The sequence below is a fragment of the Magnolia sinica genome, chromosome 17, assembly GCF_029962835.1.
Source record: "Magnolia sinica isolate HGM2019 chromosome 17, MsV1, whole genome shotgun sequence".
NCBI classification, from domain to species: Eukaryota; Viridiplantae; Streptophyta; class Magnoliopsida; order Magnoliales; family Magnoliaceae; genus Magnolia; species Magnolia sinica.
Genome location: NC_080589.1, coordinates 56,074,448 through 56,090,971, shown reverse-complemented (window position 1 = coordinate 56,090,971; position 16,524 = coordinate 56,074,448). Strand labels below are relative to the sequence as shown.

Here is a 16,524-nt window from a genome sequence, read left to right as displayed (position 1 = left end):
ATGATGATTGCAGAAATTTATCATTGTTGAGGATCACAAAATGAGTGTTTTTGAAGATTCCGGTCCCCCTCTTTCTAACAAATTGCTCCATACACCAGTCAATCTAGACCATCCAACCCATCATTCATCTCTCAGACAGGCTAACAACCTAAATTATATACTTTTATACAAAGGGTTTGGGGCTAAAGTATCCACAAAGCCTATTGATCAAATGGCTAGGATCATTTGGTGGTACAATGTGGGCAATGTGGAAAAGAGGAATTATAGGACCCTTGGTACGAGTATAGCAGCATACAACCGAGATGAGCTTGGCCAGCAGGCTATCCTAGCTTGAACTCAGCTCAGCTCGGTCCTTGAGCCTGTCTGGCCAGCTCAGCTTGACTTGGCTCAGTCAGCAGCTTGGGAGAGCTTGTGCTGAACTTGAGCTGGATTTTTTGAGCCGAGATCAAGTCTACAAGATGAGTTTAAGTTTAGGTTTTAAGATTTTAATATATATATATATATATAAAGTGAACTCGATCCAAGTTGAATCTCAAGTTTCGAGTTGAGTTCGGTCTAGTTCGGACTCGCGTCTAAATTTTTTCAAGCTAAAAAAAATCAACTCAACTCAGCTTGAACTCAATTTCAAGCCGAGTGGAGTTGAGCTTTTTGAGTTGAGTCAAGTTAACCAAACTAACTTGGTTCGTGTACAGCTCACGAGGCATTGCGAAATGTATTTGGAGTTCTCAGTTATGAGAAAGAGGCCCATTCTAGGTGATCCAGATCCTTGGTCTGTTGGCCATGTCTTGAAAATCTCCTTTATCGGACCATCCTAACTTTTTTATTTCTTGGCTTAAAAATAGACGGTTAAAAAGAAGTAGAAAACCAGCCATTTAATTGATCGTGGAACCATAGGGCCCATTTATCAGATCAAGAATTCAGTCTGTTTGGGGCTGTCAATGTGATGGATTTTGAGTCAAGTCACTGAGTTTTAGAAAGATGGCTCACAAGTTGGAAATCATGCGTGGTGCACGGTTTATTTTTAAAAAACTGTCCAAATTAAAATAACTAGTGTGGCCCACTTTATTACCTGATCAACTACCACTCTCAAATATAAAATATATATTATATGGCTAAGTTAATGAATGGATTAGATGTTTCGCATATGAGCAAAGTTTGTAGTGATCCACAAATAGGTAAGGAAATGAATGGACCATAATGCTTGTACTAGGGTCAGTTCATTGATCTAGACCGTCCATAATGTCGTTTTCACTTTGAACTCTCATGCTGTAAAATCACTCTTATGGGAAGATCCTAGGGTCGTTTGGCACCGTGGATTGGAGGGAATTTGAAGGTGTTTCAAATCTATGGTGAGAGCTTGGATTACACCCAAAATCATTTCAATAGTTGCGGGTGTAACATGTATGTTACTATACACTATCATTTTATTGGGTACATGACCCACTAATGATGATCAGCACTGTGCAAACATTGTCCATGTAAATCAGCACCGTCCAAACATTGTCCATGTAAATCAACAATTAAAAATCGTTGGTTAGTCACTCAGACATGATCTTGTGCTTGTGGCCCATCCAAGAGTTGAAATTTCATCATTCGGGCAAAGCATATATTTCATCGGGCTTATCCCAACCATTGTGTAAAAAATTACATATCTTACTAATTAGAGATATTAAAGTTGATTTAGTAATTAAATTCAAACCATGCATCGGTACTTTTTGGATAAAAGTTGATTTACACTCTAAGGGTGTCAAACACACTGGGAGGATTTCAAATCCAAGGGTTTCAAATCCCGGGGTTCCAAATCCACGCTCCCAAACTGGCCCAACTAACCGTTCATTTGTATTGTACGAGAGTCATCAATTCAGTGGCTAGGATCATCCGGACAATACAAATTTTGGGGCCATGTCACATTGACCATAGTGCCGAATAGAAGGTCTGGATCTTTTGCATGTGTACCATGTAATGCATGCATGTACATTGAAAATTGGTGCTCATATCATGTACCGTACATATGGTACGTGTGTATGATGATCCCATCTGTGCATCCTGCAGCTTCCGCCATTGACCGGTCACTGACCGAAAATTGCTTTGATCAGATCATCCTGGCCATCTGTGTTTTTTTTTTTTTTTTTAGTTTTTTTTTTTTTTCTCACACTACGTCAGTTGTTGCTGATCTTGTTTCTTCCACGTGGATGCCCCCGTTTTATACGGTAAGGATCATCCATACAGTGTGATTTTTGGTCTATGGCCCATTAGGCAAATGGATGGTTACGATCACATCCATGCATGGAGGTGCATGGAGGCAACGTACCTTATATGAACGTCTTTATTCGAATACTAGAAGGAAAAAAACCAACGGCTAAGTAGGTTTCGATCTGCATAAACTTATATGTAATGGCAGATCCTGCCCGTTCATCAATTGTGGTCCGCCACAAGCATGTCGTAGCCCAAAAATCAGGACGGTCTGTTTACTGGGTCGTTCACATGTGTGTGAGATCAACCAATGGTTGGAAAAGATCTTTATGATTTTGTCAACGGAATCTTGGATGTGGAAACATCTGATGGGTGGGCCTACTCGACACGTGTATGATATGAACCATGTGTCTGGAGACTTTTTTTAAAAAAATCGAGTTTTAGAAAAGCTCTAAAACTGGCTTAAACCGGCATGAACGAACCAGATTAATCCATAACACCTGTTTTGGACAGCTTCGAAAAACCCAAATTCTGTTGGGCCTACCATGTTGTATATGGAAATCCACTCCGTCCATCAGGTGGACACCCTTATTTGAACCGTAGATACAAAATATAAGCTTGATTAAAAAAAATTCTGATGTGCCACACCAATCGAAACAATCTTAAATTGCTCCTAAAACTAGGGTGGCCCATCTGGGCTGTGGATCAGGATGATTTTTGTATCTTCACTTCATACCGGTGAGTTACACCTGATTAAAGGAATTGATGAACGATGTACATCATGATGTAGGCCCCACACAAAAACCTATGGTAGGCATCCTGACCACCAGACCAAGTGCATGGAAACCATACAATTCAACTAGTTGCCCCTGGACATGTGGACAACCCATATCACTAATCTGGACCGTCCATTTCTCATCATAGGCTTCCTTGCAAAAATCATGCCATTCAGACCATCATTACCAACTGTCTAGTAAACAACATGAAAAATTGAATGGACAAGATCATTGGCTGAAGATAGGTCGAGTCATTGACGACCAGATTACAGTTTTTTTTTTTGGAGCACAAGTGCAAAGAAGAACTGACTGGACTTAATGGACGGTCAAGATAGGTTATGTGGATGCTAACAAGTCCAAATGCAAATAGGTGTATAGGAAGGTTTTCATACACATTCTTACCACGTGTCTTTTGGGTAAGTGAGTGCGTGTGAACAAGAGGGAGAAATGATAAGTGCACTCACTCCATACATAGAAACTAAGAATCTGTTTGCCAGATCGGAGCCACTCATCAGACGATTTGCAGTGCATAGATTCCATATCTGAAAATTCATACAAATCAGATCATTAGATGGGCCCTACATATAGATCGAATTTGGGCCATCGGTTACTTTTACTTAAGCCATCATTTATTTTGTACAAGCATTACCTATCTGATGATCACATCAGACATATTTTGGACACACGTTCGGCATCTACCTGATGAGCAGCTCTGATGTCAGACAATTTGAATCTAATAGGCTATTGTGCACGGTGATCTACATAGACCAGAATCCAAACCATCAAATACTGGGTCCCACTGAGATGGGCCATGCCTGGATGGACATTTGTTGGTTGAATTCAGATCATTGAATATTTTCCATTTCAATTAATATTCGACCGGATAGAATTGTCCGTATAATGTGATTTTTGGGTCGTGCCCCATCTTACAAAGGATCTCGGAGGTTTTCTCGCGCATTCGGGATCCGAATCCCTTTACAGCATGTCCTAGTAAATAGGAAGATTTCCTCCATGCCACCGCCCATTCTCACCTATAAATAGGAGTCCCTCCAATGGTGAAGGGTACGCACGATCTTTAGCCCAAAACCTCTTATTCAACTAGACTTAGATTTCCTATCTAACTTAGGCATTGAATTGTCCCCTATGCTAGCCAAGGCTTCCTTTGTCCGTCCATTATGTAGTCATCCGAAGGTACAAGAAAAGCTAACCAGATTAAACCTGCATCAACAAGAATAATAGTATTGTGACACACATACTACACATATAATTATTGAGAAGATTTTCGGTGTAATTCAAGCTCTCACCCTGGATTTGAAACCCTTCTTTGAGGAGATTTGAAACTCCCTGGATTTGAAACCCCAGCTACGCTGCCAAGTAACCAGGCGATTTGAAATCCCCCAAATCCACGTTGACAAACGACCCCTTAAGCTCTGGATGTGACTATTTTTAGGCTCATGATCTATAATAATCTCTCCAAACGGATGAACGGTGTGGATATAATAAATACATCATTGTGGGGCCATGTAACTTTGATCTCCTTTGAACCGTTCGTACAGCTCGGCTCGAGGAGCGTCAGAGCTCGTCTTCCCGACACCAGCCAGGTCAGCTATTGCACCATCCATTAAGTCCACTAAAGCTCTTGATTGAAAAAATGGATTGATCCAAACCGTCCTATCAGTGGCTTGCGTAGATTAATTGACAAGATTGTTCATTAAAGATAGGTCGAAGTCACAAATACGTAGGAACGTTTGATTGGTGTTGTTTTTTTAACATTAATAAAAGAAAAGTACACTACAAATATCTAATGGACGGTCCAGATCGGCAACGCGAACCGCGACAAGTCCAAATGCAACCAGATGCTCATATCCTACAAGATCATTGCTCAATTTGGGTACATTCAAGCTATAATTATTAAATACTTAGTCGGGTGAAGTGAAGACCCGATAGGGTAGACCCGACCCAGCTAGAGACTGAGTCCAAGTTTCCGAGTTTTCATCTATGCGTACTAACATGCATGCAATAGCTCAAGCTAACATGAGCCATCCGAACTCCAAAACTACACTAATTTGCTATTACAACAGCCCTTATTCCACCCCCTTTGTAGCTGTCCTTGTTCTACACATGGGCCGGTGTTGAATTCGGCGGTGTTGGGGCCGACGCAATGCGCCTGCCCCGCTCTGATCGGCTGTTCTCGGCGAACTTGAGGCTTCCTTGGTGCAATCCCTTCTGTCTCTCCTCCTCATTCCATTCAGATCCGTAATAGTATTCCTCGTTCGATTTTGTTACGTCGCTCGACGGAGGCAAGAACATGCTACCCCACTGTGGGAAGTGGACCAAGCACACTGGCAATGTGCATGCCATGATCATCACCCCCATTAGAGATATACCAGTTGCAGTTGAGTACTTTGAGCTTGTGAAGAACAATAGCTGTGTGAGGCCTGATCCAAAGTTCCCACCTGCCCCTGTCAAGCCCGATATGATGCCCAAGGATCGGCGTGAAATGAATGGTATGATTCCAAAGGTGGCCCCACATGCGGCTTGTGCACAGACTGAGAAGCATATCATGGCGAAGACGGAGATCGGGAGGGTGTTGGCGCGACCTAGCCAGATGCAGAATGCCCCACCCATGGTTTGGAGGATCCAAACGTTCCAGAGCCGGGCCCGCATGCCGAACCTACGGGCTCCGAGGTCGGATAGGTAGCCTCCGAACGGGCGGGCCACGATGTTTGCCATCCCGAATGTGGCTGCGATGACGCCTGCCGTGTGTAGTTTGAGATTGAACCTGTTTGCCCACAATGATTGGTGTAAGTTTCTTTTGTGTTTTTAACTTTGAAAACTGAGGAATTGGATGCTTAATTGAAACGATCCTCTACTTGCCACAAATAGAAAATTTTTTCCGCATTGTAATTGTCCATGTCGTCACTGACATTGTTAGTACTGCTACATTAAATGCAGTCTGTGATGATGTGGCCCAATCAAAATGCAACAAATGCAAGAAAATCCCATCTGTAATCCAGACTCTATTGATTTGAATTGCAATTTGTCCCAAATTCAAATTTGCAATCAGGGATTTGATTTTGACCATCCATATGGAGTAAAATGGTGCCACCCCAATAGTGGTCACATTCTCATACAACAAATAGGATGAATTGTAATTCATTTCAATTAGGCATCCAAACGCACCAACCAAGAAGAAAAAGAGGATGAAAAAAAGAACCTGTCATAGAAGTATTCAGCAATGACATTATCAGTAGTAAGCTCAACGCCCATTGAATAGCCATATAGAAGTGCAAATATCCATGTCCTGTAGTTTGTTACAGCGTACCACAGCACCTTCACCATAGAAAAAATTGGGCCACAAAACAAAAAAATGTTACTTTGGTGCATACAGAAATTGTGGATGATAAGAAGGTGGGCCCATGTTTAATCCAAGCTGTTGATCTTAGATCTCCCCAGCAAACAAAGGATGACCCACAAATCTTCCATACTGAAAGATCCTTTCATGACCACTGATTGAAGGGGAAGGGTTGAAATCTTCCAACACTTGTGGGGCATCGATTAGGTGGGCCATCTCATTTTACACCTCTATTTAGGAAGAGAGAAATAAGGAACTGACCTTAGAGAACTGGTCCTTGGTTACATCTCCCTTCTTCTGAAGACTAGCCAGATTTCCATCAGGAAGATCTTGGCCTAGTGTCAAGACCAAGATTCCCATGATCACATGCAGCGACCCAGGGATGAAGAAGGAAATACGCCAGGCGGTGAACGGCGTGGCTCCAGCTCGCCGGATTATATCGTAGAGCAACGGCATCAACAGCTGGGTGGCCCCACCACCCATATTGCCCCACCCAGCAGCAGTGCCATTAACCAGCCCTATGATCTTGCTATTGAACATGGTGCTCATCCAGTACTGGCATGAGACGAACGTTGCAAGAGAGAAGCCGATCATGAAGCGGACTGTTATGTATCCACTGGCCGATGACACGAGGGACATGCAGAAGACAGTGGGAGCTGAGAGCATGATGAGGAAGGCGCAACCATAGCGTGGGCCCAGGAGGTCACAGATGGCCCCCATGGCAAGTCTGGAGAAGATGCTGCCAGAGACAGAGGCGATGCCGGCATTGCCGACATCGCTTTTCTTGAGATTGAGGTTGTCGCGGATGATAGGGATTAGTGGAGCAGCGGCGAAGGTGGAGATGAAGCATGTGAAGAAGGACATCCAAGAGAGGTGGAAGGTACGCATGTGGGGGTTGGCGAAGGAGAAGAGCTTGAAGACCTTGGCCTTGTGTTCGGAGTCGACGGGGAGAGCGAATTTGGCCGTGGTGTCGGTGGGGACCACCAGAGAGGCGACTGAGAAGGCGAAGGACTGTTCTCTGCCTGTGACTCCATGCATGGAGCTTCCTGGTGTGCCTATTTCCTCTCCCATTCTCTCTCTCTCTCTATGAAGTCTAAGGAGGAGAGAGTGAATATATATTTGGGTTTTTTAGATGAATGCAAGAACTCAAAGAGATTTAGAAATCAAGAGAAGAGATTGAGAAGGAAAAGAGATTGTATGTAAGATGGAAAGAAACCCAAATTGTAGAAGGAATAAAAAGATGTTGGGATTATAAGAGATTGAAGAAAATGAGAAGATTTGAGAGGGAACGGTTTTGTGGGTTAAAGGGGTGGGATTGGGATGTGTATTTATATTAGGTAGCCGTTGACATTTGAATAGCCAAAGGAGATCTCCAACGGTTGTTTTTGGAAAAAAGTAGGATGACCTTGGCGCCGCATCTCGTGATATAAGAGATGGGGACTCATTGCATCTACGAAAGGATGATATAAAGCTGGAGTTGCATGGCCCACGCATCTGATTATTTACTAAAATATCTCTCTGTTTGTGTGTACTTAAATGACTTTTGTATTCCTTGTAACCATGGTTAAAACACTCAAGCTACTCGAATCGACTCGTTCGGTCTGAGTCAAGTTGGGACTCGCCTGAGTTGGGGCTGAATCAGCCCGAGTTGCCCGTGTCAGGGGACTGGTGGTTTCTAATCATCCAACCGGGTCCGAGTCACACAGGTGATGAAAATGGTGTGGCTTCTATTTTGCATGGCTCTGATCTCCTGATCCAAGGGCATGGTGGAACCACGGATTGCCGACTTATCTATTTGGATGCGACTCGCCAAGTCAACTCAGTTTTGATCGACTCTGATACCATTAAGCAGTTCTAGGGGTGCACACGGGTCGGTTCGGTCTGGTTCTAGGGTGAAACCAAAACTGAACCGTTCCTAACGGTTCCAGAAAAATTGGAACCGGAATCGGACCTTTTTCACCCTAGAACTGAACCGGAACCGGACCCTAAAAACCGGTTTGGTTCTAGATCGATTCTACGGTTTTGGGCTTTTTATAATTCAACCCAATTGAGAGAGAGAGAGAGAGAGAGAGAGAGAGAGAGTGTGTGTGTGGCTGTTGACTGGGTGAGGTGGAGCGTCAGGCGGTGGGCAGCCGGTGGCTATCTTGTGAGAGAGAGAGAGAGATGAGAATGGAATGGGGGCAGCAGGGGCGACGTGAAGAGAATTAAGAAATTATGTTTTTTTTTTTTTTCAAATATTTATTGCTTAGGATGGTCCAATTTCAAGTTTGATTTCAGGTTCGGTTCCAAGGTTCAGTTCATGGTTCGGTCCAGTTCTACATAACCCCACACTGAGAACTAAACCAAACTTATTGGTTTTTGGATTTTCAGAACCGGTGCACCTCAAAACCGAACCAAACCATGCGGTTTGGTCGGTTCGGTCCAGTTTACCGGTTCTACCGGTTCCATGTGCACCCCTATTAAGCACCCACCAGTCGTGTTGAAAATACACCCAATCAGCCCAAGACAGACGAGCCACCCTCAACTCGGCTGAGTCCTGACCCGGACTAAGCGTCGCTGAGTTTTCAACACATGAACAGTTGAAGTAGGATGCTTGTAGTTGTATGTAAATCTTTTCACAAGAAGCTGATCATCTCCTGGTGTGATACCCTTGTGTTGTGCAAGTGCACATATATGCTAATGTAGCGAGTTCATGCCAAGATCAGATCCATTGAACAGGCGATCGTCTTCTTGTGGATCTCACCTTATTCATGTTCAATGTCCCACATGCTACAGAAATAGGGAAGCGGATTGGCTGGTGTAGCACACACCAACGATCGATCTGGCAAGTGTGTTGATGTCACCGAGTTCTGTGGCTCCCATCATGAGGTATGTGTTATATCCAAACTGTCCGTTCATTCGGAGAGCTCGTCGTAAGTCTTGAGCCAAAAAATAAAACAGATCCAAAGATCAAGTGGACCACACTGCAAAAAGCAGTGGGAGAATGAACTTCTACCATTGATATCCTTTTGGGGGTCACAGAAGCCGTGGATCAATATGATATTTGTTTTTCCACTTCATCAGGTCTGCTTGGCATTATGAATAGAATGGACGGAAAGTAAACGTTACGGTGGGCCCTACGAATGTTTTAACGGTGAGAATTATTGTCCCACTGATATTTTTGTGTGTTCCATTTGAGCTTTGAATACGACTCATTTTTTGAATAATACTCTAAAATGATCTCTCCAAATGGATGAACGGTGCGGATATAATAAATACATCATTGTGGGTCCCATGTAACTTTGTTCTCCTTTCAACCGTTCGTACAACTCGGAGATCGAGGAGCGTCAGCGCTCGTCCTCGCACGACACGTACCCACACCAGCCAGATAGCTGATGCGTGATATACCAGCCAATCCGCTTCCCAGAAATAGCTATATGAGCTGAGTTGCATATGAATGTCACATACAGTCTATGGTTGGTGTCAGCCCAACCCATTACAAACAGGTAAGAATGCTGGTATATGTTTAACCCATCTTTAGAGTATGTTATCGTATAAGATATTCATCCACAGATATAGGATCTGGTTATTGGGACTGGATCCGAGGAAAATGATTGTCCTTCGGGAGCAAGGAAGCTGGGGAGTCAGTGATGCATGGATTTCAGGTGAGGAACAACAGTTAGATAGGAATAAAGGGTAGTGGTAGAATAATTATGTCGTATACCGTAACTGTAACTCTAATACCGTGCACACAAGATGTACCTGAGATACTGAAAGATACATCTACTAACAGGGCTGAAAGTTAGGCGGGTTCAAAACGACCGACCCGGCGTTAGGTTGGGCTTGGGTATGATGTATCAGGTTTGGTCTCACGCTTGGGCTATATAAACACCAACCCGATAAAAGTTGGGTTGGGCTTGGGTTGAGGTCTTGGGTTATCCAACCTAGCCCGAACCTGATTGATATATAAGTTCTAAAATATAATTGAGTGTGTGGATCGTCTACGTTGAAGGCACAAAAAATTCTAGTGCCATTTCCGATGACTCAAGCTAACAAAATATGCCAGATTTCTCTCCCAAATAGATTGTGTGCTACACAATATGACTTTTAAAGTAGTCCTATATTTTAGCTTGTTTGTTTAGAAAAAATGAAATTCTTTATGATAAATAACTATATATATATATATATATATATATAAAATTAATCCAATCATAGCTATAAAAAAATAAGACGTGTATTGAAATATAATAATGTAATGTAATGACAAAAATATTAGCATGTATCCATCTGACTAGGCCTGCTTGGGTTGAGAATTCCCAACCTAAGGTTGGGTTGGCTTGGGTTAGAGTTGAGGTATAGGAACCTTGGGTTGGGTTAGGGTTGAGCACCAACCTGACCCAATCCCCACTATCAGCCCTACCTACTGACGCAGGGATGAACATGATGAGGATAACTACTCCGAATCCACAGAGCTTCTCTGGACTCCTCACAGAGACTTCTCGAATCCACGAGGAAAGAAAGCAGAAAATATAAATAAATTCTAATAAATTCGAAATTAATTAATTAATGAATAAAAACGAGTTCACAACCCTTTAAATAGGGGTACCAAGCAATGGGAAAGAAATTAGAATCAAACTACAACTCAAACTTCTAGAATCCGTGACTTACTATAAATAGTAAACTTACTATTTATAAACGGTCGTGATGTCTACTAGTGCGCAAGGTGTTCGGCCAAAAATAGTAAGTGTCCTATTTGGCTTCACCAAACTGTTCTCCTAATTATTCTAAGCTCTTTTCACGTTGGGCGCAACTCCTAAAGCCCGACGGACGAAGAGTTATAATCAAACTAAAACTTACTATTTATAGTAAAAACGAAATTAAAATAGGAAAACGACCATCAATTCAAGGGTTTTTCGCAATTCTGGGCTATGCAACCCGGTGTAGCGGGGTTGGTTGGCTTCAGTAGCTCGTTCTACCCCAAAATCATATATTTTACGTCAGATAACTCATTCCGGATTGCAAGATACGCCCGATTTAAGGTTCGATGGTCTGGATCACTTTTGTCGTCGACCGGGCCTTTTCTGATCCATCTTGGCCATGTAACTGTCCGCGACCCGCTCTACATCACCTACTACCACACAAGACCCATCACTCCAAAAGGCATGACCTGTAACCCACTTGACCTCTGTCCAATTTCAGTTGGGTCCAACTGATCCGACCAGACCCAACCCAAGTTTACAAATACACTATGGGATTAAAGGTATGTCCACCTTGAAGTGTATTCTTATCCAATTATTTACAAGAGAAAAAGGTGTCATCATCAATCTAAACCGTCCAGTTGGATATATAGGCTTGGGCAAGAATACCCAGATCCGAAAATCCTAACTAGGACTCCCTTTAGGAGTATGATCCTGGTCCATCCACAAGAGGAGTGGTGGACCAATGGTTTGGATTCCAAAACCATAGGCCCCACTTGTTCAAATGAAAGATGTATTCATATTCATCCATTAGTTCTTTGGTTTATTAGTCCAATAAAAAAATGAATTAAGCATTTGCAACACTTCCTCCTGTTGAAGCAATAAGTACTGCAACCTTTGAATTTTTATTTATTTATTTTTTTAATTATCAAAACTCAATATACATATGTTATTTGCATTTCAAGTAGATCAATCTAGTCATCTGACCTAAACCCATTGATGCTGTTTACCCAAATCAACCTCATTTTCTGACCCGAGCCCCACCTACTACCCATTTAGCTTGGCAGCCACTCCGGTGAGAATCGGGTGGGACCCGTTAGACCCGCAGGGCCGACATGACCAATTGCTTTCAAGATATTTTAAAACAATAACTTATCAAACGACTCTTCACCACACTTCCATCTCATTATTATCACTATTTAATTTAAATCCAACAATAATTGAATGCATGCAAAGTCAAAATAAGTGATCCAATACGTAGAAATGAACTCCGATCTCCTTATTCCCAATTGGAGATTGTGACACAACCATTTTCATATTGCCTATGTTACCTTTTCGCATATTCCGAAGGTTTTTTTTTTTGGGTGTCTTAGATTGTGGCCAAAGGGCCCCGAAACATTGTACACGCTGCACACAACAATACATAGATTATTAGTGTTGGGATTTGGTGGGATTTGAAAATTCAACGGTTGGAATTTTGGAATGGCCCCTTTATCTCCTCTTATTATATGGGAACTTGCATAGGGGCCTTGTCTATATCAGACGGTATACACACGCGTAAGTTATAAGGATAAAGACGAAGAGAGTCGTTGAGTAGGGATTTTATTGTTGTTTGTTTCTTCTCTTGTTGTCTAAATCCCAAAGTTATGGTAATTGAGTTTGCTAATATAGAGGCGTTCCTAGGATATGCCAAGCATATATGCAAGAGTTTGGCACATTTGTGAGAGATGTGGGCCATTCAACAGGACCCTCGAATATGAGGCTAGGCGACTTATCATGTGTACCACACATAAGTGACAAAAAAGTGATAGTTAAATTCACTACACAGGGAAGGACGTGATGAGGTTGATCACCGTCTTCGTCAGGGATAACTACTCCGAATCCATGGAGCTTCCCCACATTCCTCACAGATGTTTGGAAGAAAATAGAAATAATTTTAATAATTCAAATAAATTGATTAATGATAAATGAAATTACAATCCTTTAAATAGTGAACTTAAACCTAGGATAGAGTTTCAGACTCAAACTCCCTAAAAAGAGTGACTTACTTTTAATAGTAAACTTACTATTTATAGACAGTCATGTTTCTTACTAGACTTCTTCGTTTTTGGCCAAAAATAGTAGTGCCTAATTTAGCCTAACCACGTTATTCTCCTAATTTTTATAAGCCCTTTTCATGTTAGGCACGACTCCTAAAACTCAAAGCATCAAAAGTTATGACTGAATTAAAACTTACTATTTATAGTAAAAACAGAAATAAAATGGACTTTCGACTATCGATCTGATTAAATCTCAGAAATCCAGCATGGAAACCTGGCATAGCGAGTTGGTCGGCTAAAGTAGCTTCTCCTACTCCAAAATCATATATGGTACGTTGAAAATCCCATTCCAGTTTGTGAGATACGATTGTTTTAAGGTTCTAATGGTCCTGAACACTTTCGCCTCTGATCAGGCCTTCTCTGGTCCATCTTGGCCATGAAAGTGTCCGTGACTTGCTCTACATCAGTCCCCTCCATTTTAAAAGAACTCGTCATTAAGTTCTCGTCCCGCTTTGATGTAGAGCGGGTTGCGGACAGTTACATGGCCAAGATGGATCAGAAAAGGCCCGGTCGACGACAGAAGTGATCCAGACCATCGAACCTTAAATCGGGCGTATCTTGCAATCTGGAATGAGTTATCTGACGTAAAATATATGATTTTGGGGTAGAACGAGCTACTGAAGCCAACCAACCCTGCTACGCCGGGTTGTGTAGCCTGGAATTGTGAAAAACCCCTAGATCGACGGTTGTTTCCCTGTTTTAATTTCGTTTTTACTATAAATAGTAAGTTTTAGTTTGATTATAACCCTTCATCCGTAGGGCTTTAGGAGTTGTACCCAACGTGAGAAGAGCTTAAAATAATTAGGAGAACGGTTTGGTGAAGCCAAATAGGACGCTTACTATTTTTGGCCGAAAACCTTGCGCACTAGTAGACATCACGACCATCTATAAATAGTAAGTTTACTATTTATAGTAAGTCGCGAATTCTAGGAGTTTGAGTTGTAGTTTGATTTTGATTTCTTTCCCATTGCTTGGTACCCCTATTTAAAGGGTTGTGAACTCGTTTTTATTCATCAATTAATCAATTTCGAATTTCTTAGAATTTATTTCTATTTTCTGCTTTCTTTCCTTGTGGATTCGAGAAGTCTCTGTGAGGAGTCCAGAGAAGCTCCATGGATTCAGAGTAGTTATCCTCATCACGTTCATCCCTGCGCCACGCTTCGGTTCATCATACTCGATCAGATTCACGACGTTAAAAGTACACGAGATCTCTATATCATCCGGAAGATCAACAACGTAAGCATTGTCGTTGATCTTTCAGAGGATTGGTACCGGTCCAATATTCTCTGTCTTTAACTTGCTTTAAGTCCCATTCAGAAATCTCTCATTGTGTAGATAGACCATAACATGGTTGCCCACCTCGAACAGCTTTTGTCACCGATGCTTGTTAGGTTGCTTCTTTTACTTGTAGTTCGTAGTATGTAACTTGGCTTGCACATCCGCATGAATTCTCATGATTCAGTCTGCCATATGTTATGTTGCAATGCCTATGCCCGAGAGCTTGGGCAAAGGGACCAAGTCAAGTGTGTGGTGGGACACTCGACTAAAAAAATCTATAACGAGAACTTTCCTGTTGAATGGTTTACCATGTTGTTGAATACAAACTCCGCTTGAAACAAGGTCAAATCCCACTACTTTTGTTTGTCATCTGAAATATACCAAAGAAAGTTTCGCAACGTGCGATTCACAACTTCACTCTGCCCATCGGTCTATGGGTGGTAAGCGCTGTTAAACTGAAGTTGTGTACTGAATTGATTCCACAAATTCCGCCAGAAGTGGCTAGGGCCTGTTTGATTTTCCATGATACATGTAAATCACGGTAAACAAGTAATTATTACTTTTTCACCATGTTTGAAAATATGAGAGTAATTTCACCCCGAAAATCGAAACAAAAGTGTTGACTTAAATATGTGGACCCCACTGTAATGTATATAATATATCCACACCCTCCATCTATTTTATTAGAACATTTTGGAACACGAACCGAAAAATGAAGCAGATCCAACACTCAAATGACCCACACGAAAGGAAACAGTGGCACCATTGAAAGTTATTTTCTTCACTGGGCCCACATTGAGGTTTTTTCATCATCTAAGCCGTTCATAGGGTCACATAGGAGTGGATAAGGGGAAAACACAAATATTAGCTTGATCCAAAACTTTTAAGGGCCCCAAGAAGATTTTAATGGTAGGCGTTCGATTCCCGTTGTTTCCTATGGTGTGGTCCACTTAACCTTTGGATCTGCCTCATTTTTTTCCTCGTGCCATAACTTAGGTTGGCATAACAAATGAGCGGTGTGGATAAGTAACATACATCACGATGGGCCCCACATTAATGTTGTAAATTTCTCGATTAAAGTGTTAAAAAAGTAGGTTGTCACATCTGCATTGAGAAAGATGTGGTAATTACCTAGGTAAATAATTATTACCCATTTACGTGGTAATTACACTTGAGCTAGAAAATCAAACAGGCCCTAATGAACTCTATGTCACAGTCATAAGTAATGGTCTTATGAACCCCGTATAGCCGCATAACCTTTCTGAAGAATAGATTTGCCATGTGTGTTGCATCGAGGGTTTTCTTACTTGGGATAAAGTATGCCATATTTAAAAAACGTTCTACCACCACGAATATTGAATCCATGCTGCATTGTGTTCATGGGAGACCAAGCACGAAGTGTATAGATAAGTCCTCCCAAGGGCCATCAGGCACAGGTAACGGAGTGTAGAGACCTGTATTCTGAGACTACCTTTTGGAGGTCTGACAAACATGACAGTGCTGTATTGCTTTACCCACCTCACGTACCAATTGAGGCTAGTAATACTGTTACTCAATAAGAGACTACATCTTGTCTCACCTAGGGTGTCCACCAAGGCCACCTCCATGTAGCTCTTGAATAATTTGCTCCCTCAGAGAACTTTTGGGGATGCAAAGTCAATTTTCTTTGAAGAGAATCATCTTACATATGTAGGTCATTGGGATGACCTTCTTGGCACCTCATCCATTAGCATACAGCTCCTGAGACAATCGAAGTCAACCACCTCATTGCTCATCTTAACAAGTAGTGATGCACGATGGCGTGTATCAGCCACCTTATTCTGATGCCCTAACTTGTGCTTCAAAATGAACATGAATTCTTATAAAAATGCAACTCATCTAGCATGCACATGATTCATATTAGCCTGACTATTAATAAACTTTAAGGCTTGATGGTCAGTGTAGAGAACAAACTCTCTTTGAACCATATAATGCCGCCAATGCCGCAACACTTGAACAATTGCGTATAACTGAAGCTAATATGTCGACCACTTTTGTAGGGCTTCACTGAGCTTCTTGCTATAGAAGTCTACCGGCCTGTCTTCTTGTGATAAGACTCCTCTAATTCCGACGCATGAAGCTTCACACTTAACCTCAAACAACTTATC

At 41.9% G+C, this 16,524-nt stretch overlaps 1 protein-coding gene across 1 annotated transcript; it reads right to left on the bottom strand.

Moving 5' to 3' along the window:
* Positions 1-4,712: 4,712 nt before the first annotated feature.
* On the bottom strand, positions 4,713-7,716 carry LOC131230908 (high-affinity nitrate transporter 2.1). The gene is made up of 3 exons (XM_058226930.1): positions 6,586-7,716; positions 6,187-6,302; positions 4,713-5,751 (listed from the first exon to the last, which is right to left on the bottom strand). The coding sequence occupies exons 1-3, from the start codon at positions 7,393-7,395 to the stop codon at positions 5,085-5,087; spliced, it is 1,593 nt and encodes a 530-aa protein (XP_058082913.1). The 5' UTR covers positions 7,396-7,716; the 3' UTR covers positions 4,713-5,084.
* Positions 7,717-16,524: the final 8,808 nt, after the last annotated feature.

What these genes read in the sequence shown, in the direction of transcription:
- LOC131230908 (XM_058226930.1), bottom strand. Translation starts at nt 7,395, where the DNA reads ATGGGAGAGGAAATAGGCACACCAGGAAGCTCCATGCATGGAGTCACA. An exon ending in CCAAGGACCAGTTCTCTAAG is followed by an intron (nt 6,303 to 6,585) that starts GTCAGTTCCTTA and finishes TCTATGGTGAAG; the next exon opens with GTGCTGTGGTACGCTGTAAC. An exon ending in GCTGAATACTTCTATGACAG is followed by an intron (nt 5,752 to 6,186) that starts GTTCTTTTTTTC and finishes GTGGGCAAACAG; the next exon opens with GTTCAATCTCAAACTACACA.